We start from the raw sequence: 23,706 nt of genomic DNA, 5'->3' as shown, positions 1-23,706 counted from the left end.
GGTTCAGGTTCGTGTGAACGCGAACCTTTTTGAAAGGTTCTGTGTGAACACGAACGTGAACCTCATGACGTCACGTGACGTCAGATTGCTAATTCCAATCCTATCTTTCAGTGAAGTGATAGCCTATATCAATGTACACTTGTACAGTATAGGTACACGATACCTAGCGACGACTCGGGCCACATAATGCCACAATGCTGAGGAACATATTGGAGTTTCAAACGTCGCTAAATGTATCAACTGAGGCAATCAAATGATATAATATTCCCATAAAATCAATATTTTTCGTCGCTTAGTCAACAATTTCGACGACGGCTTACCAGGGAACAAAAGCTTGCGCCTTAACGGTCTAGCTCAGACCGGACAATGTATTCGGCGTCTGAGTATTGCTACATTGATATCGAGCAGAGTGTAGAACATGTTTCTATACTTGCTACCGATTTTACTCCATTAACAAGCTATACAGCAGTAGCCAACACCTCAACCGTACGGATTTGGATTTAATGATACAGTGAACCTATGCAGTCAAGTTTGACCCCGAACTCCTGCTAGATTTTTTACATCAGAAAACGATATTTATCACATTGATTGGTGGAGTAAGCATCATTGCTGACTACGCATTTCGCTCGTGATGTTGTGTGATTGCGGGTCAAGCTCACAGCAGAGAGTCAATAAATGTTCGCAAAGGGTAATAAAGCTGGATATTTCGAGCAAACATTTGTAACAAAGCAAGTAAAACTTTTGAGATTGTCAAGGTGCAAGGTCGTTTACTGTTTATTTTTATACTGCCAGTGCCATGCATAGAGTGGTCCGCAGTTGAAATGCAATAAATTTGAACGAAAGATGTCATAATGAAGTGAAAATTGTAATATACGCGAAAGGTTCACAGTGCAGAACCTACCAAGGTTCTGTTGTGAACGTGAACCTCTAAATTTCCGAGGTTCACACACAGAACGCGAACGTGAACCTCGCGTTCACACCATCCCTAGTATTCAGCTTACCAAATTCTGAGGTGCGCCACGGAACATTCACAGATTGGAAATGGAGTCGCGACGATAACAAGTTGTAAACCGCCGGATGTGCAACGTTCTGGTGCGGACTGGCATTTCGGATCGTAAGTAGCCTTAGCAGTATGACATGAACATGACCTAATAACGATGTACAATTACATTCCGTGCATGTTCAAAGTCATCATCCACACCAGCTCTACCGCTAACTTTGATCAGGGGGCTAAGAGAGGATTGCATTTTTATAATGAAATTTGAAAGGGCCAATATTATAGTCAGAATTCATTCACAACATTTACCAACCAGATTCACATAGAAACCAGATGCATATTGTTACAAGCCAACCAGAAGTTGCATCAATCACCCTATGGTGGGCCACAGACCAGTGTTCTTATGACGGGAATTGGCTTAAAAGTATTGTTCCGGTCCTTGTCTAAACACACAACCACATATCTTCCGCAACGTAACAGTATAGCAGGGATGTCAAACACGGCAGCGGGTCCGACAAGTTCATCCGGCCCTGGAAGTATAGTCTGTTGCAGACCAAATGAGAACTATCGACCGTAGTAGTCACCAGAGCTCAATTTAAAGATGGCTAATAGTCTAGTTAATTCAGGACCTATGTTTAAAAACACTCCTGTATAAAATCGATATGCATAGCATTGCCATTTTGACGTCATGTGTGTTCACTGTTCATACCTCACTTTAAAACCCGCTTGGCCGCGCTAAAGAGTGTCCGCAATATCGTAACCTATTATCTATCAGGCACTTCTTAGCATTACGTCTGAGGCAGGCAGGCATACTTAATGACTGATCAGTGGCATTCTCGTCCTGAGTAATGACCCTTTCGCAGTTATCATTACGCAGCAAATAACTGTACAGTGTACAGGTAGCAGAGATGAGCATGGATTAGGATTAGGTTTTGAAAAAACAGGATTTGTGATATTTTGACGGATTTGGATTGGATTTGGATTAGACATTTTTCTCAGAACGGATTAGGATTTGGATTGGATTTACCTATTTTCTGGGAGATTGAAATGTCGTGTGGCGAATTGCGACAAACATTATTCAGATCATTTATTCTTGTACTTATGGTTAGATCATTTATTCTTGTACTTATGGTTACTAAGTTATCTTGAATCAAGGGAATCGTTGGTTGTGAAAAAAATTTTTCGAATCCCTCCATTGCAAAAATTAGTATTTTTTCTGAATTTCCAGTTGGAATCGGATTAGGATTGGACATGGACTTGAATATGAAAAAGTTATGGATTAGGATTTGGATTTGAAGGTTCGGATTTGGACTGGATTAGGACATAGAAATTTCAAATCCGCTCATCTCTGACAGGTAGTTGCAGCCGTAAGCTTATCTGTCACAAGAATCTGTCACGGAAGTAGGACTTCTCAATTGGTAGTCTCAATGTCATCGAGTTGCCCATTGTCGATCAGGCACTTCTTAGCATTGCGTCTGAGGAAGTAGAATTATAATTATCATATCGATGACGGTATGTATGTATGTAGGCTACACCTTTTCGATCACACTCTTGAAATCATTTGCTTCGTAAATCCATGATTTATTCTCTTTCTATCCTGTTTGCACTTGAATCAATCAAACGTATTAGCTATTTTTGTTGCGGTTACAGTACTTCTGTTCAGTCATTTTGTGAGGCATAATTCAAACTGGTCTTTGGCAAAGAGCACCGAAATTGGTAGCCTCCTCTGGAAAGTTCACATATCCATCGCTGTCTTTACTTTCGTCAGCGTTTATATGCACGACTATAAATGAATTTTGAGACCCGGTCGTTGGTTGTCCCGTTTCCCAGCGAATAAACGGCGCTCTTGAGCCTTCAGAAAGATGAACAAACCGAGTCTGGAGAGCAAGAAAACATTTAGTAAATGCAGTTTATTTCGCAAATGTTTTCTGAGTTGCAATATGTTCTGAACATGAAGGCCTTCAGCGAAAACAGCGATCGTACACACATATCTATTCGATAAGTTCTCACCATCACAATATAGTTCATTGTCAAGCATATAGACATGGACATTTTCGTAACTCGTTACTGAAAATTACCTTTTAGAGTCGAGAACGAAGATGCTCTTCGCACACCTCGGTGGTTAGTCAACACATATCCCACGTAACACAGCATACTCAATAATCACAAAATTATATTTTCATCTGATCAAGACACACACAATGCACAATGCGATAGGATACAATGCGATGTAATGAACAGATAGGAGAATGTCGAACGACCAGTTGCGGTCTCTTAAACTGGCATTCACCTCGACCTAGTGCCTGATGTCACAGTTCTTTTTCGATGTTAATCTCTATTCCGCGGCTCTTTCATGCTCTCTCCATTCCTTGTGAGTGCGTTCTCTCCCCGCTCGCGGGCCGCATTCAACATCTAAATCCATTCGCGGGCCGCACTATGTTAAATTGAGATTATTAGCCAAAGGGCAATATTGGTATTTGATCATACAGCAGTGGCTCTTAAACTTTATAAGACACGCTCCCCTATATGATAGTGAAAAATTTCGCGCCCCCTTTATCGTGATATCACAAAATATCCAAGAGAATAATCAGAATGCTAGCAATCCCATCGGATAGTTTGATGGCATTGAAGGTTATGGCTGTAGACGAGAGAATTATGAAATATGAAATATGGACAATAGACAAAGCAAGATCCATGAACTGTAGGCAAATCGCGCATTGACCGCGAAAAATTTTCAGTTTACTGCGGCTTCGTGCCATCTTTCAGATGCCTCCACACCCCCCAGTTTGAGAACCACTATCATATAGTGACCGAAGAAATATGGAGATAATATATAAGTGTATCGTCCTTATCAGTAACAAGTTTGTAAAGAAAAACACTCGCGGACCGAGCATTCAACATCTAAATCAATTCGCCTACCGCACTATATAAAATTGGGATTATAAACCAAAATGCAATGTGGGTATTTGATTATATAGTGAGGTGTGAAAATTGTATATATTTTTATTTAAAACAAACCAACCAACCATTGATTTGAGGATATGGTACACGCGTCAGACACATTGGCGAGATCTCATAAGCTGCTGGTCAACCTCAATAAAATCTATTTTCAAAACTAGGGATGAAAGTCGGTTGTCCCGATTCTTAGAACAGGATGGAGATTTGAATCTGTGAGCAGTGATCTGTTTATAGATTTGCTGATTCTAATTTTGGTTAACTCCGGGACACACAATGCTGACAGCGTCATAACCATGTTAGCTTCAAATATGCTAGATATAGATTTTATAAATAAAAATACTTCTGCACATACAGAGAATCGGTTTTTTCAAGTACAGCACTAAAAGTAATAAACTTGCTGGAGTGGCCAATGTAAAATTACACTCGTGATCCGAAAGTCATGCCCATGATGACTTTCTGTAATGTCTAGCAATTGAAACCTTTTAAAATGCGTGGGCCTTGAGATCGGGCTATCGCACCAGCAATGAAATAAAAATATTACTCAGAATATAACTTATAATTATCATGGTGAAATATAATGAAAAAAATAAATCAGATTTTTACTGCGCATTTTTCCAATATTTTAAATACGATTCTTGAGCCTTTCGCGGGCCGTAGTTTGCCCGCCCCTGACGTAATAGCTCATTATCTCCAAATCGATATATCAGCAATAGGAAGATCTGCGGCTATATCACATTCGCTACCAATGAACGGCCGTGATAGCTGTTATAAAGAGGATGCAAAGGCTTATAATTGTGACCAGGGCTGTGGAGTCGGTGAATTTTACCACCGACTCCGACTCCAGGTATTTTCAATAGACCGACTCCAATTCCGACTGCCGAATCCTTCAATGTACCGAATCCGTCTCCGGATCCGACTCTAATAATTTTTCTCACAAAACTGCGACTCCGACTGCAACAGTACTACAAATTTACTTCTAAAATTATAGGCCACTGTGACGGTTGAGTGGTTTTCATGTAGCCTAACCATTAAACGTATGAATATATATTAAGCATGATTGCACGGTGAATTATTTCCTTGTGACGCAACTTGAACTCCTATTAAGTATGACTGTATCTATTTCGAAATATCGATCCTTGTTTCATACAATATTACTTTTTTATAACATATACAAGCCACGAATACTTTGATATGTATGAATCATTCAACATGATATATATATATATACATCCATTGGCGCCGACTTTTATTTTTACATGGGGTGGCCAGATGAAAAAGGGAGTTGTTTGGAATTGTTTCAAATTTTCAAAGTCAGCATCGATTTATTACGGTTACGTATAGGCGTAAATTCTCATAATACATGGATAGAACAAGCTTCATCGTGTTGACGAATTTACGCGCACAGGCTTAACTGCGAGTCCAGCGGTTAATTAGCGATTCCTCGATCTCGATTCAGTATCAACTATTCACTTTTCACCAACACGCGCAATCGCGCATGCGAACAATTGAATACGCAACATCGGTGAAGACGAACAATTTCACAAAATAATGCGATTGAAGTCTCCCGTGGAATCTGTTCTGTAATGGCACCGATTTCTGGTGATTCAGGCCTGTCGTATCTATTGATAACTCTGCCTTAACACACAAATTCTGATGTTTTAGTATTAGGGCTAATCAATTACGTCCGTTCGAGTCTGTTGGTGGCCAATTGCGCAGATTCAAAGTTATTAAATTTCACGCTGTCAGTCTTAAAAGTCAGTAACAATCGCATAAGTAGAGATAGCAGGTAAATCATGCGAGACCTGTATCAGTCCCTATAGTTTAGGCCAGCGTAGTTATGGCATGCGTCAGTCCTGCTGTAGACTCGATAGTTCAGGCTGGTAACGATATCAGGCCTAGCCTGGTGCACCATGCCACATGCCAGCAATTGTAGCGCGCAGGCCTGCATGCGGACGCGCTAGATCAGTGGTTCTCAACCTTTTTGGCTTTACGGACCCCTTTTGACTGTCACGGACCCTCGCGGATCACCTAAAGTTTTAGTTCAATTTTAGCTCTTATGGTGAAACCTTCGTCTGTCTTGTGCAAATATGAACTGTAGGCTTGCGATAAACAGCAAAATAATGATTTTTTTGAAAATAACATCATATTATTTATATAGAAATTGGTAGACTTTAACTATTTCAAAGCTAATTTTGCTGCTGTATTTTTGGACGTACGTGCGGGTCGTGTCTTGGAAATCCGCGTCTTCGTTTTGCTATGAACGAGGAGTGCCGAAAACCATTTCCGCAAAGATAGATGGAGGCTAAAGCAATATTAACGCATAACGCTTCTGACGTTACTTTTGGTGTGATCGCAACATTTATGGCACCAAAATGAAGAAAGATATATTTTATGAACGTCCAGCATCTAGCGCAGGGACAGGCAACAAATACGGACCGCGGGCCGGATTCGGCCCGCAGAGAGTTTCTACCGTCAAAGGATAATCCTAATCTAAAAGTATAGACAAATTTTATGTACCCAAGAATGGATCCAAATTTTCCAACCTGAGAAAGACTGTCATGAAACGACTTTTCTGTTCGAGTTTACATATATATTTGCGAGTGAACATTTGCATACCAATATAACTGGTGATATGAATTTCAGGGTCGGAGCGTAATGCTTTGATAGCAACGAAACATCAAAAAATCAGCCTTGTTCATCAAAAAATCAGCCTTGTTCATCAAAAAATCAGCCTTGTTCATCAAAAAATCAGCCTTGTCGATAGGGCATCCGAAATAAGAATGCGCCAAATCTGATAGCCGAGCTTCAAGAGCAGGTATATCATTGTCCGACTTATGATGAATGTCAGCCGAAAATATTCGGGTTCATTTCCATATGAATATGCTATTCAATTGTATATTGAAGTTCTGTACCTCCAAGAAGCTGTTCAAATAGTGGTTATGTATATCACAGGATAAAATGGATTTCGTGGCGAGGTTTCAATCCCTGCATTGGGACAAATTAAGGAAATACTTCGAAAACTTTTGTTTTGAACGACTGTTCACTAATTTAATGAGACTGACAACTTCAAATCGAGAAGGTTTCGCAGACATTACGAAGTCACCCTGATTGACGTTACTATCTCCATATTTTTATTTTTTCCACAAACCCTAACAAAACGTCTTTAAACAGCAACATGTTTTTATCAGCAGGTCATTGGAAAATTGGCAATGAAAATGAATTTCCACACTACGATAGTTCATGTCAGACAAATATTATGACGATATGAGTCAAGAGGTTGTAGCAGTTGTGGTAAAAATTAGGTTATCAACCATTTTATAAATTAAGAGGTATCGCGGATCCCCTGAAATTGCTTCACGGACCCCCGGTTGAGAACCGCTGCGCTAGATCAAATAAGAGACAATCGCGCACATCAGATGTCAATGACCCATTTCGTATACAAATGATTCTCGCTAATTTGCAATACGCAGCATCGATAATACGAATTAGTCAAACTCACTGGCTACTCACCTAGGGTTTTAATACCGACAACGCGCTGGTTAATATCAGCCCGAGGCCTACGGCCCAAGCAGGTTCCGATCATCCAGTCGAATCTGATCGTGAAATGGTGCGAATTTAATTATCCAAGTGCTATTACAGCAAGAGCAATATAGGCGCATGCCGCAACCTTATCAATAGAAATACAAATCCCGATTGTTTGAAATTCGATCCGCGATACGGTTGCGCCCGATAGAGTACGTCCAGCAATGAAGTTTATTGGAACCCAGCAATGAAGTTAATTGGAACAGAAGGTTCCCGCTCAAAAGAATCGAGTAAATTCGAATTTGCGCCACCGATAATCTCGTGTTGCATCAATATTAGACAAAGCAATTCAACGCCGTGCACTGCACAATGCGCAGTATTAATAACAAATCAAACACTGACAAGTGACATCGAGGGAATACGAGTGTATAAAGCAGACAAGAATTAGTAGCCCACAGATGATACCAAACGAGAAAGCGCGCATCTAATCAGTAAATGTGGTTCCGAGTCTGGCATCGCGACAATTGTTTGCTCATTATACCGACGGTTGAGCTGCATTGTTGCATGTCCCGATAATAGTTGGCAAAGCCTTGTTAGAGTAATGAATATGCGCATTTTGCGCAGGAATGACTTTCTATTCGCAGGCATACACAAACACACTGCCCTATTTCGTGCTCCAATTAAAAAGACTATAATGAAACTAACTCAAGAATTATTTTGTAAACGAATATGCGTGCAAATACAATTTAATTGAGTAAAGTAGGACGTGAATTCACTCGTCTGGTCGAGAGAGAAGATGGTGTTTCTCAGCGCACGCGTGTCGAAATCGACGTCGCAAACAAGGTCGCTTCGATTGTATGATTACTAATCACGGATTACAATTTGTTGGGGCGTTTTAAGCAAAAGTTCGTCGTCACCGACGAGGCTGCGTATTCAATTATTTACGCGCGCATCGGTTAATGGTGAATAGTTGGTATTTACGCGATATCACGGAGTCGCTAATTGGCAGACGGCGCAGCGCAGACGGTGGGCGTTTCAACATTTTGTATGGGGTGGCCGGCACCACATAATCGTGTCATGGGGTGGCTGCGCCACCCCGCCACCCCTTAACTCGGCGCCTATGTTAATCCCATCCAGTATGACTGAGATGTAGATAGCAAAAACAATTAAGTGTAGCTGTTGTGTGCGAGACCACAACTAATACAGAGATTTACAAATTCTCTACACAACACAGTATTTACTCATTTACTCTCTTACAGAGACAAGATTTAATTCCAAAAACATTCACCAGTTTGTAAATTGCATCAGTAATTTTGTGTTGGTCGCGAATATGCATCTTGTAATTTTCTTCTTTATGCGACTGAATTACAATTTGCAACTAATATGTGTAAGTCATTTCAATCATGCCAACAATACCAATAATAATGGTTTGTAGATTCAAATCCTATTTTTTTCACTATTGGTAATCTTCAGAAACTGTTGGAAGTACTTGACTTCATATTAAAGGAAATGTATAGTTGGGGTCGGAGTCAGGAGCATTTTTACAAACTGCGACCTCGACTCCAGTCAGTATTTTTTCACGACTCCGCTCCGACTCCAACTCCAACTCCGACTCCAAGGAGCGCCAACAAATTTCTGTAACTCTGACTCCGACTCCATTGCGGGAAAAACTAGCGAAACTCCGACTTCACGACCCCAACTCTTCAGCCCTAATTGTGACTATCTAACAATTCGAGGATTACTCTCAAGGAAACTGGGTGGTTGAGGAATGAAAATATCAAGGTTTGCACTCAGCCTATGAGGTTTTTATTAGCATAATAATTTTAGGACCAGTACAACAAAGCACTGGAGATTCTATTCAGAAAAGGATACAATTCTTCATCCCGGTGATTAAAATATTAGTGTCTTAGTCTTTTTTACACTGTGTATTGAAAACCTGAATATACTGTAAACTTCGCTATATTATAGGGATTTGTGTATGTATAAATGAATGCACCCTAATTCTTCTGTCTAGTTACCGGGGTATGTCAATGATTTGATCATATTTTCAACATCGCAAGGATACCATGATGTTATTTGTTTCAACACCACTTCATCGGTCAAGTACCCTACATAGATCACTATACATCAGTGTGTGTCATACTTATATCTTGGGGCAGGGTGGCCGAAGAAAATATATTACCTTGGTGTCGAATAGCATTCCAGTTTTGAGGCCAAGTAAAGTCGCTCCATTCAAGAGAGTTCCTACGTAGGGTCGATAAAAATTTGTCAGCATGTTGAAATGTTCTGAAGAATATATGTTTCCTAGTGTTGCATCATTTCGCTCGCAAAACCATCGAGCGGCATTCATATTCATGGTGTTCGGTCCTTTCGCGCCCACAAAAAAACAGTAATCCCCATAGCGTACCTCGCACATGCCTGAAAAATATGCAGTTCTTATATAGATTTACATGCTGATGTAACATGTTTGAAGATATTAATCAAACGATACCACACAGATTTCATTCGAAATATTGTAGTCATATGACGGCTGTAACGGTCACCCGTAAGAGATATGAAATACGTTGCCCTGTCTCTTCGTGTGGGATAAGAATCACCAAAGTCCTGTTGAGCAGATTTAATAGGGTTTGCTCTATAGAAACGGGGTCGGCACGACGGATCAGTGCTCACATCTCATTGAGTCTCACACACAATTATTTGTCTGATGTTTACGCCGGATATTCTTCCTGCCGCAACCATCCGGTCATCTACCTGGACGGGAGACTGGCATCGATATTGCTCGCCACGAATGGGTATGGGGGACAGACGGTGCGAAGCGAGTCCAACACTAGGGGTGAACCAGGGGTGAACTATTCAACAGATTTACTGTGAAAAACAATTAATAAAATCGGTTCATTGCTGAAACTTTTTCTAGTGACTTTCGGTCCCAGTCTTGGTATGAGCGTGCCTATGAAGCTGAGGTGGCGATGCTGAGCATCTTCCTTTCCAGGCAGTGGTTCCCGGCGTTTTTGAAGCCATGGAACCGTTGCAGAGAATGTTAAGCCCACGGATCCCTAACGACCAAAAATTAGTGTTAACCAATAATTCTGCATAGCCACGCATTGACCCGCAACCGCAATCCAAACCAAATGGGAATTCGGATGGTTGCTTTAATCTATATCTGCTGTGCTACACTTACCCATTAGCTGACTATCCCGTGAGCGCATTGGTCTTACATTTATCCGCGAACAGCGATGAAAAATAATCTCATCGTAATTATCATATAATAATTCACATCCCTCAAGTTATTTTCCATTTTCTATGGTCAGCTTTAAAAAAAAATTTACGCTACATGATCAATGGAGACGACTAGCGTATAGTGGTGTCATAATGTCTTACAGTGGTGTGGACACAGCCAAATCGGCTCACTGCGATGGGTTACGTCATTGTTTTCATTTTACCAAAGGTTGGGCTGCCATATTTTGGAATCGGGAAAGGAGAACACTTTTTACTAATCCTAAAAGATAAACTACCGGAATTGAAAACAGCTGAGTTTAAAATTTTCACTAATCTTTTTGCGTTCGCTCAAAAAAGCTCATCACTCCGACTCGACTCCCGAATGACCCTCTCCAACGTCCACATTACATAATTCGCGATATTTATAGCGTTTTTTATTTGACCATGACCATAAGCCTAGCTGCCAAAGCTGTAAAGGACGACGAATTTCCAAAAGATTAGGACATTTATGCGCCCTCGGAGGATATTTTCGATGTCCTGAAAAAGGAGGACAAATCCTACTAAAGCAGTGCTCTTCAGCCTTTTTCGTCGTGGTACACGCTTTTAATGTTTTCTCAAAACTCGCACCCCCCCCTGACCATAATACACCGCAGAAAGCTGCATTTCGATGAAATATACAATACGTCCGCTTTCCGACGGGGAATTGCTATGCCCGATGGACGACAAATACTCATATGAATTGGGCTACGGGGAACTTTGCACCGCTGTGTTTTGTTCCTTCACAAATTTCTTGAGATATGCCTTGCGTAAATTTTCTAATTGTAAAAGCAAAACATCCCAGGAGGCTTACAATATAACATATATGTACCAAAATCGCGAGTATAAATATCAGGAAAAGATAATAGAATGACGTGTGCAGTCACGCGGAGCGCGAAAATTTTGCCCCTTGAATGGATTTGGTCGATAATGTTGGTAGTTTCACATACTACTGTCATGAATTTATTCATTCTCAGCTCACGCGATCATACTAACCCGTAAAGCCGAGGGAGGGGTGTCTTCGAAAATTTGGAAACAAAATTAATGATGATACATCTTCCGGTTTTTATTAATCACTTTGTTGCATGTTCTTATTTCTTGACCTCCCATCAGGATTGTTTGTATTGTTTTTGTTAATATTACACATCAATGACAGTGGCGCTAATCGCCTGTTTAGGCTGTGCGCCACGACAGTGCATTTCTTAAAGTTCAGTGTCTTTGCTTTGGGTGATGAGGACGACTTTTGCTTGAACGCGCAACTTTTCATTCTCTCTCGCTTACGTGCGTCCACTTTCTGGACTTTGCTGCCGACTTTGGAGCTCGGCTAACTCTTCTTCTAGGCTTTTCAAGACGCTGCGTTAACAGGGAGGCCGGCAATGAGGAGCCCAGTTAAACCTCCGACACATAGAAACATGGCAGAGCCGAGACTCGAACCAGCAACAATTGGTTGCATAATGACGGCTGCCAGCACACGCTAATTTCAATAAGTGTAGACCAGTGGTTTTTGACATTTTTTTCTCCAGCGCCCCCTTTCAAAAATTGCCTGAGTCTTTTGAAAACAATGGGTAAGTGGTCGAAGTCCGTTTTCGGGTTGGGAGTTCACTATTAGACCACTGGACTAATTAACGATATAATTGCATGTGCTATTCTCGGGAACAAATCCCGGTTGTTATAACAACCATCCGGTAAGGCCTACGGCCTCATAGCATTTGGTTCGAGATCGATGAAGACATCCCGAACTCTCCTCTGCGATTAGCAATACGGGGAGGTAATTGTATTACGTTTTGTTTCATTGCTTTGTGTGACTAATAAATCAACTGAAAATCTGGTAGAGATTTGCTCACATTAAATTTAGTCCTGCACCATGCTCTTAAGTTTAACATGAATGGGGGTAACAACACTAAGCAGTTTCATCCTTTGTGATACGATGAAGAAATATTCTAACGATTTAATTTTGTGGCTCTCAAATACAAGTATATTTAGTTAACTATTTTGGCCAAAAAGCTTCAAAACATTTTTAATGTACAAAGGGCATCACTCTAAAAAGTTTTACCGTAGCCTACAGTGCCTTTTCGATTTCGACACGCAGTGGGCTGAAGGATAAAATACCTAGTTTAAATAGTTTTGTGGAACATATCCCGAGCAATGATAAGTATCAATTAATTATTATTTTCATCATTTCAAAACACCACAAAACTGGCATACAATGAAAAGATAGGAATGTGTCGAGTAGCTACACTCTTAGCGAAAAGAGTGGTTATACACACCCCAAAAGGTGGTACACGAAAACAGAACTTACGTAACCCTGCCGGTGTGAATGACCAGAATCCACCCCATTCCTTGCGGTGTATATCGGATATCTCACCCTAGCCATTAGAATTGATTGGGGCGGAATTTCAATATATACACCCCACTTGAAATCCTGCATCTTCTTCCAAATGGCACGCTATTGCAAATAAACTTTCTTGATTGCATATATTCGATATCAATTGAACCATAATAACATAAAATGGAAACATATTTCGCGAAATAACAAAAAAAGAGATCCCAGCGACGGAGAGAAAAATTCACTGAAAATACTGCTTGAAGAACATTGCCCATGTAGTATTGGGAAGTCGCCTCCTCCAGGTTTCCGCAAAACACTCTTGCACGGCGAAGGCTGAGTCACTATCTTCAGCAAGATCTTGTGGCATCATCCTGAGATCAAAATGCATATTCACAACCCAAATAACAGGCACATATGCTAACATGCATAACTTAATGAAAGACCACAAAAATAGAAGCCATTACAAAGTATATATATTTTCACCAAGTACTTACAAAAAATCAGATGTTACACTTGCTAAGGCATTGCAGCACAGACTGTGGTCCGATAGGGTGAACTTACCGCTATAGGAAACATGTTCACACACGATCACTGTATGTGTGGGCAATTAGGCATCGACAAGATGGAAATTGATGGATAGTGTTCATGCAAACCGCATGTAACAGGCAGACTTGGACAGCTAGAAAACGTTCCCTTTTTCCAAATTGGATTGGAATTATATTACAACTACAAGTGTTTTTTTTCGAATTAGAGTAGAATTAAAATTTGAGCTACACAGTTGGAAATTAGATTAAAATTATAATTCTACCTAACAGTTTTTTTCAAATTAGATTAGAATTAGATTTACTGAAATCGCCAAAAGTTGAATCAAACTCCGTCATCATCAAATCATAGTTCATCTTATGTGCACGAGAATAGCAAATTTCTACTGTACAGTAGGGGTGTTCAAAAATGACTTTTTCTTTCAAATCTACTGGCTACTCGATAAAATTGTTAGGTTACCTAATTGAAGCCTGCACACCAAATTTTGGTTTGATTCCAACCAGTAGCCGCATTGCTACAGGAGAAGAAAGTTTTTATTTATTATATGAAAATGAACGAAAAAAGATTTAAAATTTTCTGTTCACCCCATTAAATTGTTAGGTTGTCTATAGCAACAATGCTCAACCGATTTGGCTCAATTCCAACCAGTGGAAGCGGAGTTATTGCCGTCACAAAATTTTGGATTTGAATAAAATAGTATTTACGGTGAACGATTCTTTAATCATTTATGACTGTTGTGCCCACCGTAAATACTATTTTATTCAAATCCAAATTTTACGAAATCAATAACGCCGCTTCGGTTGGTTTGATTTAAGGCAAATTTGGTGGGCATCGTTTCTATAGACAACCTTACAATTTCATGGGTGAACAAAAAATTTTGAATTTTTTTACTAATTTTTAAATAATAAATAAAATAAAATAACTTTCTTCTCCTGTAGCAATGTGGCTACTGGTTGGAATTGAACCAAATTTGGTGTTTAGGCTTCAATTCCGTAATCCAACAATTTTACCAAGTAGCCAGAAGGATTTGAGAATAAAGATTCATTTTTAACACCCCTGCTGCACAGCAAGCTTGGCTTGTTTCGCACTAGACAGTTCTTCTGTAACGTACCCAGGAAAACCGGGCATTAGATTAGACCTAAAAATAGACCATAGAAAGATTTCATATATTCGATTAGAATTGGAATTAGAGCATAGAAACGTTTCACAAATTAGAATAGCTTCAATTAGGATAATTAGACAACTAGAATACTAGCAACACCGCCTATATCAGAAATAACTGAATATGTTTTTGAAGATTCTTGCTGTTAGTAGTGTCATATGCCATTAGTAATTTTATATTAGTCGCGAAGATTCATATCGCAATTTTCAAGGTAGAATCCTCTGAAAATCTGCGTACCATACTTGACTATTTTTCCAACATTTCGTATTCTACTTTCACTTGGCGTAGTTTTGACTTGTATTGGGAACTGTTGCATCTACTTGTAATCAAGTATAAATTGAAGTTGGTATTTCTACATCGACTTGAGTATCAAAGCTGGTAACTTTGACCATCTCTGCTTTGGTTTACCTCATAGATGCGACTGCGAAAGTTGACATCAGGTGTCATTACTAGGGCAATTTTTTTTGACATGTCAAAAAAAGTCAAAATTAGGTCAAAATTGTAGCGTTAGGTCAAAATTTGTCAAAATTGTTTACAAAATTTGTCAAAATTGTTTACAAAGTCAAACATTTTTGACCTCTGCATTTCGTTTGTATCGTAGATTTTGCGCTGTCGGTGAACTTATCATTTGATATTTTACAGCTTGTAGCCTACTTTATAGGCCTACCGTTGTAAACGGACCATCGTCTGCTCATTGTGAATCATAAAGGGTCAAATGAAACTAATATGGACATGGTTTTATGGTCAACGTACCACAATATCCTAGCTGAAGCAAGAATGCTTGGACATTGCATGGTTCTTATATCAAGAAGCGCAAGCTTAAAAATTGCGATATAGACAACATTGTCAGAATGAAGCAACACGCTTTGTCACTAGCAGTGTGCACACAACTTGAGTGTTGTCAGCCAACAAATGCTGCTGTTGAACGTTCTTTCTCCGTTTTTGGCAAGCTACGTAGTAAGGACAGATACTTTCTACCCGAGAATGTAGGAAAGGATCTTTCGTTGTACTACAACAAATTTTAATTATTTCCACCAGAATACGAAATGTAACTACTGGAATTCTTCATAGGGTCAGATTTCGTTAAAATACTAGTTTTTCATGTAAAAATCTGTCAGTTTTTGAGCCAAAAACGTTTTTTCAGCCCAATCTACTTTGTAAGGACAGACAGTTCCAACCATAAATGAAGATAGGTAGTACAATTTTAACATTATATGCGAAAACACCTAATTTGCATACGTGAGGTCAAAATTTGGTCAAATTTCATTTTTTTCAAGTAAAAAAAGGTCAAAATTTAGATTTTTTAGGTCAAAATCTTCCATGTTTTAGGTCAAAAAAAATTGCCCTAGTCATTACCAAAGTTGTCATACTTGCTGGCTTGATAACGAGTCTTTCAGTTTTCGCAGCAAACTCCTAAACTCGGTTAGTTCCTATGATATAATCTTGCTCTTGCAGCATCCAGTCTTTAAGCAGCATCCTAAAATTAGAAGAAAATCAGAGAAAGAGATGCATGGACTTGATTTAAATTTGACTACTTGGTATTAATGCAAAAACACGAAAAGTTTTCTAGTTGGGCAATATTGACTTTCAGAATGGATTTAAAGCGACCCAGATAAAGGTCTGATTAGAAAACCGTGACTTGCCTTATACATGGAAATTAGCAAATTAGCTGGATGCTAATGATCACCTTGCAATATCTGCTGTTGATAAAGATCCATCACTGTTTCGCAGCATACGGTTTTATGGTTCAATGCGACGTCGACTTGGTTGAAATGCCCTGACATGATCTTGTATAGTAGCATCCTAAAATTGAAATAATAACCATGAGGTATAAACGTTTAGTTGACAATTTGGATTGGATTCTAAACTCATCTGATATGTGCGCTGGGGGTCTTCAAAAATGGATTTTTTTCTCAAATCGTACTGGCTACTTGATAAAATTGTAAGGTTACCTAATTTAAGCCTGCACACCAAATTTGGTTCGATTCCAACCAGTAGCCGCATTGCTACAGGAGAAGAAAGTTTTATATTTATTATATGAAAATGAATAAAAGAAGATTTGAAATTTTCTGTTCACCCCATTAAATTGTTAGGTTTTCTATAGAAACATTGCTTAACCGATTTGGCTCGATTCGAACTGGTGGAAGCGGAGTTATTGCCGTTGAAAAATATTGGATTTTAATATAATAGTATTTTTACGGTGACCGATTCTATAATCAGTTATTACAGTTGTGCCCACCGTAAATACTATTTTATTCAAATCCAAATTTTTCGACATCAGTAACTCCGATCAGGCTGGTTTGAATTGTGGCAAATTTGGTGGGCATCGTTTATAGACAACAATTTCATGGGTGAACAGAAAATTTTGACTCATTTTAATATAATAAATTTAAAAAACTTTCTTCTCCAGTAGCAATGCGGCTGCTGGTTGGAATCAAACCAAACTTAGTGCGCAAGCTTCAATAAGGTAACCTAACAATTTTATCAAGCAGCGAGTAGAATTTGAGAATAAAAAGTCATTTTTGAACACCCCTCCTGCACTGCAAGTTTGGCTCGTCTCGCATTCTACGGTTCTCCTGTAGCCTTTTCAGGAAACCCAGACATTAGATTAGAATTAAAATTACCGTAGACCATAGAAAGATTTCATAAATTCGATTAGAATTAGAATTAGAGCATAGAAACATTTCACAAATTAGAATAGCTTCAATTAGTATAATTAGACAACTGGAATATCTAGTTGTCCAAGTCTAGCAACACCACCTGTGCCAGGAATAACTGAATATATCTTTGAAGATTGTTCCTGTTAGTAGTGTCATATGCCATTAGTAATTTTATATTAGTCGCGAAGATTCATATTGCAATTTTCAAAGTACAAACTTCCGAAAAACTACTTACCATACTTGACTATTTTTCCGACATTTCGTATTCTACTTCCACTTGACGTAGTTTTAACTTGTATTGGGAACTGTTGCATCTACTTGTAATCGAGTACAAATTGACGGGGTATTTCTACATAGACTTGAGTAGCAACGCTAGTAACTTTGACCATCTCTGCTTTGGTTTACTTCATATATGCGACTACGAAAGTTGACATCAGGTGTCGTTAACAAAGTTGCCATACCTGCTGGCTTGATAACGAGTCTTTCAGTTGCCGCAGCATACTCCTAAACTCGGTTAGTTCCAGTGATATATTCTTGCTCTTGGAGCATGCAGTCTTTAAGCAGCATCCTAAAATTTAAAAAATAATCAGAGAAAGAGATGTATGGACTCGATTTCAATTTGACTACTTGGTATTAATCCAAAACACGAAACGTTTTCTAGTTGGGCGATATTGACTTACAGAATCGATTCAAAGCGACCGCAGATACAGGTCTGATTAGGAAACCTTGACTTGCCTTAGCCCAGTGGCTCCCAACCTTTTTCGACCCATCGCCCCCTTTTCAAGGCCAACACCGATCATCGCCCCCAAAATTTTGTGTACCGAAAATTGGGCATACAAACTGTAATCACCGGCGGGTTGACTAAAAAAAAAGGTCAAATTTTCGGCTCGATGTCTAATTTGACACACTTTTGTAACTAAATTTCCGTGGGTTGACTAAAAAAAATGGTCAGCCGTTTTGACGCGTCATCGCCCCCCTATCGCCCCTTTCTATTTTCGCCCCCCGTCGCCCCCTCTGTCCATTTTCGCCCCCTTCGTCATTTTCGCTCACCTAGACCGCCAAATCGCCCCCTGGGGGGCGAGATCGCCCACGTTGGGAACCACTGCCTTAGCCTATACATGGAAATTTGCAAATTAGCTGAATGATAATGATTACCTTGGAATATAAGCTGTTTGATAACGATCCTTTACGATTTGGTTGAAGTTCCATGATATTAGCTTGTATAGCAGCATCCTAAAATTGAAAAAATAACCATGAGGCATACGGTAAACGTTTAGTTGACAATTTGGATTGGATTCGAAAGGCCCACGACATCCGAAATGTGTACTGATGTTGTAGCCTTGACTTGCTTTATGCTTGTAAATAAGCGAGTTAAAGTACAATTTTGTAACTATCCTACGCATAGTATATTACTCACCAACAACATATTTGATTTCACATTCACAGAGTAAGAGTCTGCTACTAATAGCAATCAGTCCTTGAATCTAACAAAAAGCAGATTTGTGCATATGCACAGATCGTGTGTATGTCATATCATGAGTCAAGAAGTGCATATATTATGATTTGTTTATATTGATCGAAAGGATAGTTTGATAAACTTTGGCAAGGCTATGTTTGCCTCTTCATATTGGTCAAAACATTGAAGACCCAGCTAATCCGTGCATTGTTGCACACCGAGTTGACCGCAGTAGTGCGCATTGCTACTCAAGCAATAGATGTAAATTTCTACTCAATGGCAAGTATATAGAAGTGGCTATGTCAAATCCATGACAAGCTGCTTCAAATTAAAAGAAATATATGAACAGAACTCAGAGAAGTAGTTTCAAAAGAAGTAGTCTGGTTGATGGGTCACATACTCTGAGTTGGCCACTGCAAAATATGTTCAATGAGGTAAGCCTGTTCCTAGTCAAGTCTCTCATATTCATAGTGATAGCAATATAGCATCGTCATATTTTCACCCATGTCATAATATCATTAACATTTACTGGCCCCTATTTACGGGGATCGAAAGCTTTCATCAAATGTCCATTGCTCACCTCAGATACCATTGCTTCATATGCTTCAGCCCTTTGCTGTTTGTATGTTACACTTGTTTTCTCATGAGGAGAAATCGATAATTTCATTCTTCAAGAGCCCCAAATTTGCGATCTTTGCCCATGCAAGTCTGAAGTAGAATAGATAATATGTTTACCTTCCTACCATAACATAACATAATATATAATGTGTATATAGCTCAGTGATAATGACAGGGTGATAGGCCTATAAACATAGCTCTGCATAGTCAGTGGTAGGCTACCCTTTACACTTGAACAGGTCGTGATGTGCTTTGGTAATCAATATAACGACAATCGAGTCGATTTTTTTCTCAATGCACTTACAAACGATGTCGCACAAACCCAAATTACCGTAGTTTATAATCATAGCTAATGCTGGACCTGTCAACAGTATCTCCATTAGAGACATTGAGCTACTGTGTCTTGGAGATTGGTATCGGTACTGGTGATACAACAATTTATGTGAATTCAATGTATCGTCACTACCGGTACGTTTAAAATTCCAACTTGCTACATATAATTCTGTTCAGTACAGCTGCGACACTGAGTAACAGGAATCGGATCTGTACTGGAAACGCAACGGAACAAATGTTCTATACTACAATAGTACAGATACGAAATGTAACTCACCATCCAGATATTTTCAATCTCGAAAGAGGCTTTCTTCACAGATTAACGACGACTAAGTAATACGGTCAGTCGATAGCCAGTCTGGTCTCTTAAGCGCGGAAATACGGTATATAACGAAACATTTTACATAGCTGTAGCCAAACATAGCAGCAGCTGTTCTGGTGACGACGGTTTGTATATTCCATTATGATGTGACAATTAACTCACTGATGTAATAACTATATTGAAGTTAAGGATCTCCGGAATATTTGTATGTATACTATAATTGATTTATCGGAAATATGGATTTGATAGCTGTGAAGCTGCAGATTGCATCATAATAAGCTTCAAAAAGTCTTGCAGTACTAGATTTATCTTCATAGATCGAACCATTGATACTATCCGAAAGCTGTATGCGAATTGTCGGTTAGGCTTAGTGTGCAATTCATAAAGCTACCAAAAAGTGAATAACACATCAATATAGATATGAAAATAACCAGGAAACTTTGCCCAATTTAGTCCCTCTTTCGCCCAATTCCGTGGTTGTTCCGTGACGTAACCTGGTGTTCCATTCTAATTTGAATACTTGCTACGCCCATATTGCGTACTGCTCATATAAGTTTGTGGCTGAAATTTAACTCCTTCTAGTATTCACAGCTCTAAATACCCTTAACCTGCATTATATTGTGGTTATACACTAATGCTGTGCGGAATAGGTCCGAAATATTTTGTACATATAGGCTACGTACAATGTACAACTGTGCATTTGACGTGACATGAAAGAAATTATAAACCAGTATCGTGACAACTTCATAATGTGTCGTATTTTTGCGACACACTTGAGATACATCGGTCACACTATAGTAGACCAGACATGGGGTGATTACTTCATGAATGTAATCGATTGCGATTACGATTACTTATGAATCACGCGATTACGATTACGATTACGATTACAGCAAAATCCGCGAGTAGTCGATTACGATTACGATTACTTTGGAAAAGTAATCACGATTACTCACGATTACATTCATTTTGCTTCTGAGAAGTTATCTTTGGAAGACAACAATGCGATGAAAAGGCCTCATGAGAGAAGGTCTTTATTTTTAAATGAGATATAATGACGTCATTTCCTGTGTATGACATAGTATACCATGGCATGATTCACACAGAAATAGGCATTTCGGTGCCAGCCAATACGGCGCCGCAACACAACAAGACATGCTACATTGGCCGAAACATTGTGTATTTGTCCATTGTCCATAGCCGCGCTGGATGGTCGCGAAGAATAGTCTTTTCAATCTCAGCGCCACAATACAAATGCCACCGGGGGCACTCACTGAGGAAAATGATGAACCACGTGCATAAATGACAATTTTTGATGCGTCTCACAAAAGTTTTTCGTTTAGTTTTCTTTTCGTCCGCTACGTTTGGGCGACTCCAATATGTCATGACTATATAGCAGACAGGAGGTCACGAGTTAACACCATACAATAAAGGTATAGTCGTAAATTATGTGCCTAAATATTCGCGCCTGGCGCGACTTGACAGCAAATTCACAGCGGATCCATCGCATCAAATCGTGTTTTCCAGTTCTTGTGAAAAGCCCGGCCTTTAAGGGGGTTCTGGGGGACTTCGCCCGCCACAAGCTTTATTGATCGCCTTATGGGGAGCACAAGATCACCATTTGTGAGAATGGCGGTGGCGAAGTGCTGTTTCGGTACTGATTCTAGCTGAAATCCACGCTAACATGGTGTGTAAGGGGATGGCTAGTGGCATATCCGAATGATGAGTATAAAATTGCGAAGGAACAATTGTTACCCGTTTTAAGTAGGGCCGTATGAGAATATGATAAGGTAAACATCAACTTTTGACTGCAATCCACTTAATACAGGCTATTTCGATCTGCCGTTATACGAGTAACGGAAAATAACGGCTCGGTTATGATTTTTTTATCAGCAGCCTGGTTTTTAATGCTTCGATGTAGAAATTGTCATGTTTAATTTGACGGGTACAAAATTTCAAATCGTTGTCCATTGTATACGTAAATAGGCCTACCGCTCGCCAATCAGCTACGGTCAGATTGCGTTTACCTAAGCATAACAAAACATCTATACATTGTACAATGTAGGCTCCAATTTGTACATTACGTTACTATTCGAAATTAAACCAGGCCGTGTGGTGATTATTATCCTGCTGCGAGGTAGTGGCGTGTGTAATGATCAGTGCAGTGACATAATCCACAGCGGGTGTTCTTACAATCACAGTACTACATTATTTACATCGAATATCTATTTACTACGTGCGGATAATTCGTTACGCAATCAAGAACCAAGCTAATACCTGTGACGTAATAATGATTATAGAGGCGTTTGAAAACCAGACATTTCTGCTATCCAAATCCTGTTTTCACACTCTTCGTTGCTCAATGCTCATTGCTCATGAATGTTCATAGTTCAGTTCATGTCATGGGCATTGCACAAATGAAAAGTAATCGTTCTTTCACAAAGAAATCGATTAGATATGTGAAGTAGTCGATTACGATTACGATTACTTCGGATTTTTTCGAATGTAATCGATTGCGATTACGATTACTTGGAAATGCTGTAATCGTCGTAATCGATTACGATTACTAATCACGATTACCCCATGTCTGTAGTAGACAGGGTGAAATTTCAGCCAAAGTAAGAGTACCGCAGTGCACGATAAATGTGAATTACAATATGATATTGCAGACTTAGCTATTATTCATTCATGTCAATGTAGCACACGAATGTTATACAACGAATTCTTATTTGACACTGAAGCTGAAACTATATGCGTAGGCGAATTTACTTGATCGAACCGGGTTAAATCCATAAAAACTGAACAATGGAACATTGCCGAAGCCTACCCAAGTAGCCTTAAAGACATGGACAACAATAAAGTGAGCGAAACACGCATTTTCGGTGGATAATTCAACCCCAAAGAGAATATGTCCTACACGACCTACAGTTAGACACAGCAGAGAAGTTCTCAAGTGCCCATACAATGATCAGTATACAGTGATTCGACTGAATTTTTAACAAGAATGCAGACTTGCCGCACCCCTGCCTGCTTAACCAGGCTTCTGACCGACACAGACTTAAAACTTCAACAGTCAAGTTTTGTGGAAGCGGCTAGCGCGGGTTGAATCCCAAACTTCATATTTGTCTGACAAAAGGTGTAATCTTTAACAATTCACCCCAAATGCCAATGCTTTGGGTGTATATCTTATGGTATATGTGTGTAGGGGTGTGTTCGGCTCATTTCCACCAATAGCTTAGGTGTAAATGACAAATTCAGTACTTAATAGGTGTGATGACCCAAAACACACCCTACGCTAGGGTGTGAATTGCGAAAACACACCATTTTCGTTTACAGTGTAGCGTGACGGGAGTGTTATAACGGTCCCAAATCCGGCCCACGGAGCCATTCTGTGCGGCCAGCGAAAGGTTGCTTGGAATTCAAAAGATAAAACCTGCTTTTTGAATGTTGATGCGTGGACTAAAACCGTAGGCTGTATCAACTGGACAGGAAATTCCCGTTTACTTTGAAACCTGTTCAGTGTTCAATAATACGCCACGATTACGCTGCTTACGTAC

At 39.5% G+C, this 23,706-nt stretch overlaps 1 protein-coding gene and 2 long non-coding RNA genes across 7 annotated transcripts in view; 1 reads left to right on the top strand and 2 right to left on the bottom strand.

Moving 5' to 3' along the window:
- The window catches only part of LOC145442999 (uncharacterized), a 445,110-nt gene that overhangs the window by 6,881 nt on the left and 414,523 nt on the right, over positions 1-23,706 (top strand). The window lies entirely within an intron of this gene.
- LOC145442870 (uncharacterized) overlaps positions 2,630-23,706 on the bottom strand; it is a 50,311-nt gene continuing 29,234 nt past the window's right edge. For all 3 annotated transcript variants that reach the window (XM_080320903.1, XM_080320905.1, XM_080320904.1), the window contains 2 exons: positions 9,660-9,895; positions 2,630-2,874 (listed from right to left, as the gene is read on the bottom strand). In XM_080320903.1, the coding sequence (XP_080177029.1) occupies positions 2,680-2,874; positions 9,660-9,895 (431 nt within the window). In that variant the 3' untranslated portion in view covers positions 2,630-2,679. The remainder of the gene's footprint in view (positions 2,875-9,659; positions 9,896-23,706) is intronic.
- LOC145442956 (uncharacterized) lies at positions 9,903-22,741 on the bottom strand. 3 transcript variants are annotated; one of them, XR_013916211.1, is made up of 5 exons: positions 20,105-22,741; positions 19,457-19,584; positions 16,448-16,563; positions 16,131-16,237; positions 9,903-13,426 (listed from the first exon to the last, which is right to left on the bottom strand). It is a non-coding gene; the product is annotated as an uncharacterized LOC145442956 (long non-coding RNA). The 3 variants fall into 3 exon arrangements; XR_013916210.1 differs by lacking the exon at positions 20,105-22,741 and having other exon boundaries at positions 19,457-19,844; XR_013916212.1 differs by lacking the exons at positions 9,903-13,426; positions 16,131-16,237; positions 16,448-16,563; positions 20,105-22,741 and adding an exon at positions 18,500-18,653 and having other exon boundaries at positions 19,457-19,849.

This window comes from Botryllus schlosseri, chromosome 7, assembly GCF_051294905.1.
Source record: "Botryllus schlosseri isolate E-star chromosome 7, Bs_hap1, whole genome shotgun sequence".
Classification (NCBI taxonomy): domain Eukaryota; kingdom Metazoa; phylum Chordata; class Ascidiacea; order Stolidobranchia; family Styelidae; genus Botryllus; species Botryllus schlosseri.
The sequence above is the reverse complement of the archived record's forward strand: the minus strand, read 5'-3'. Positions and strand labels throughout refer to the sequence as shown.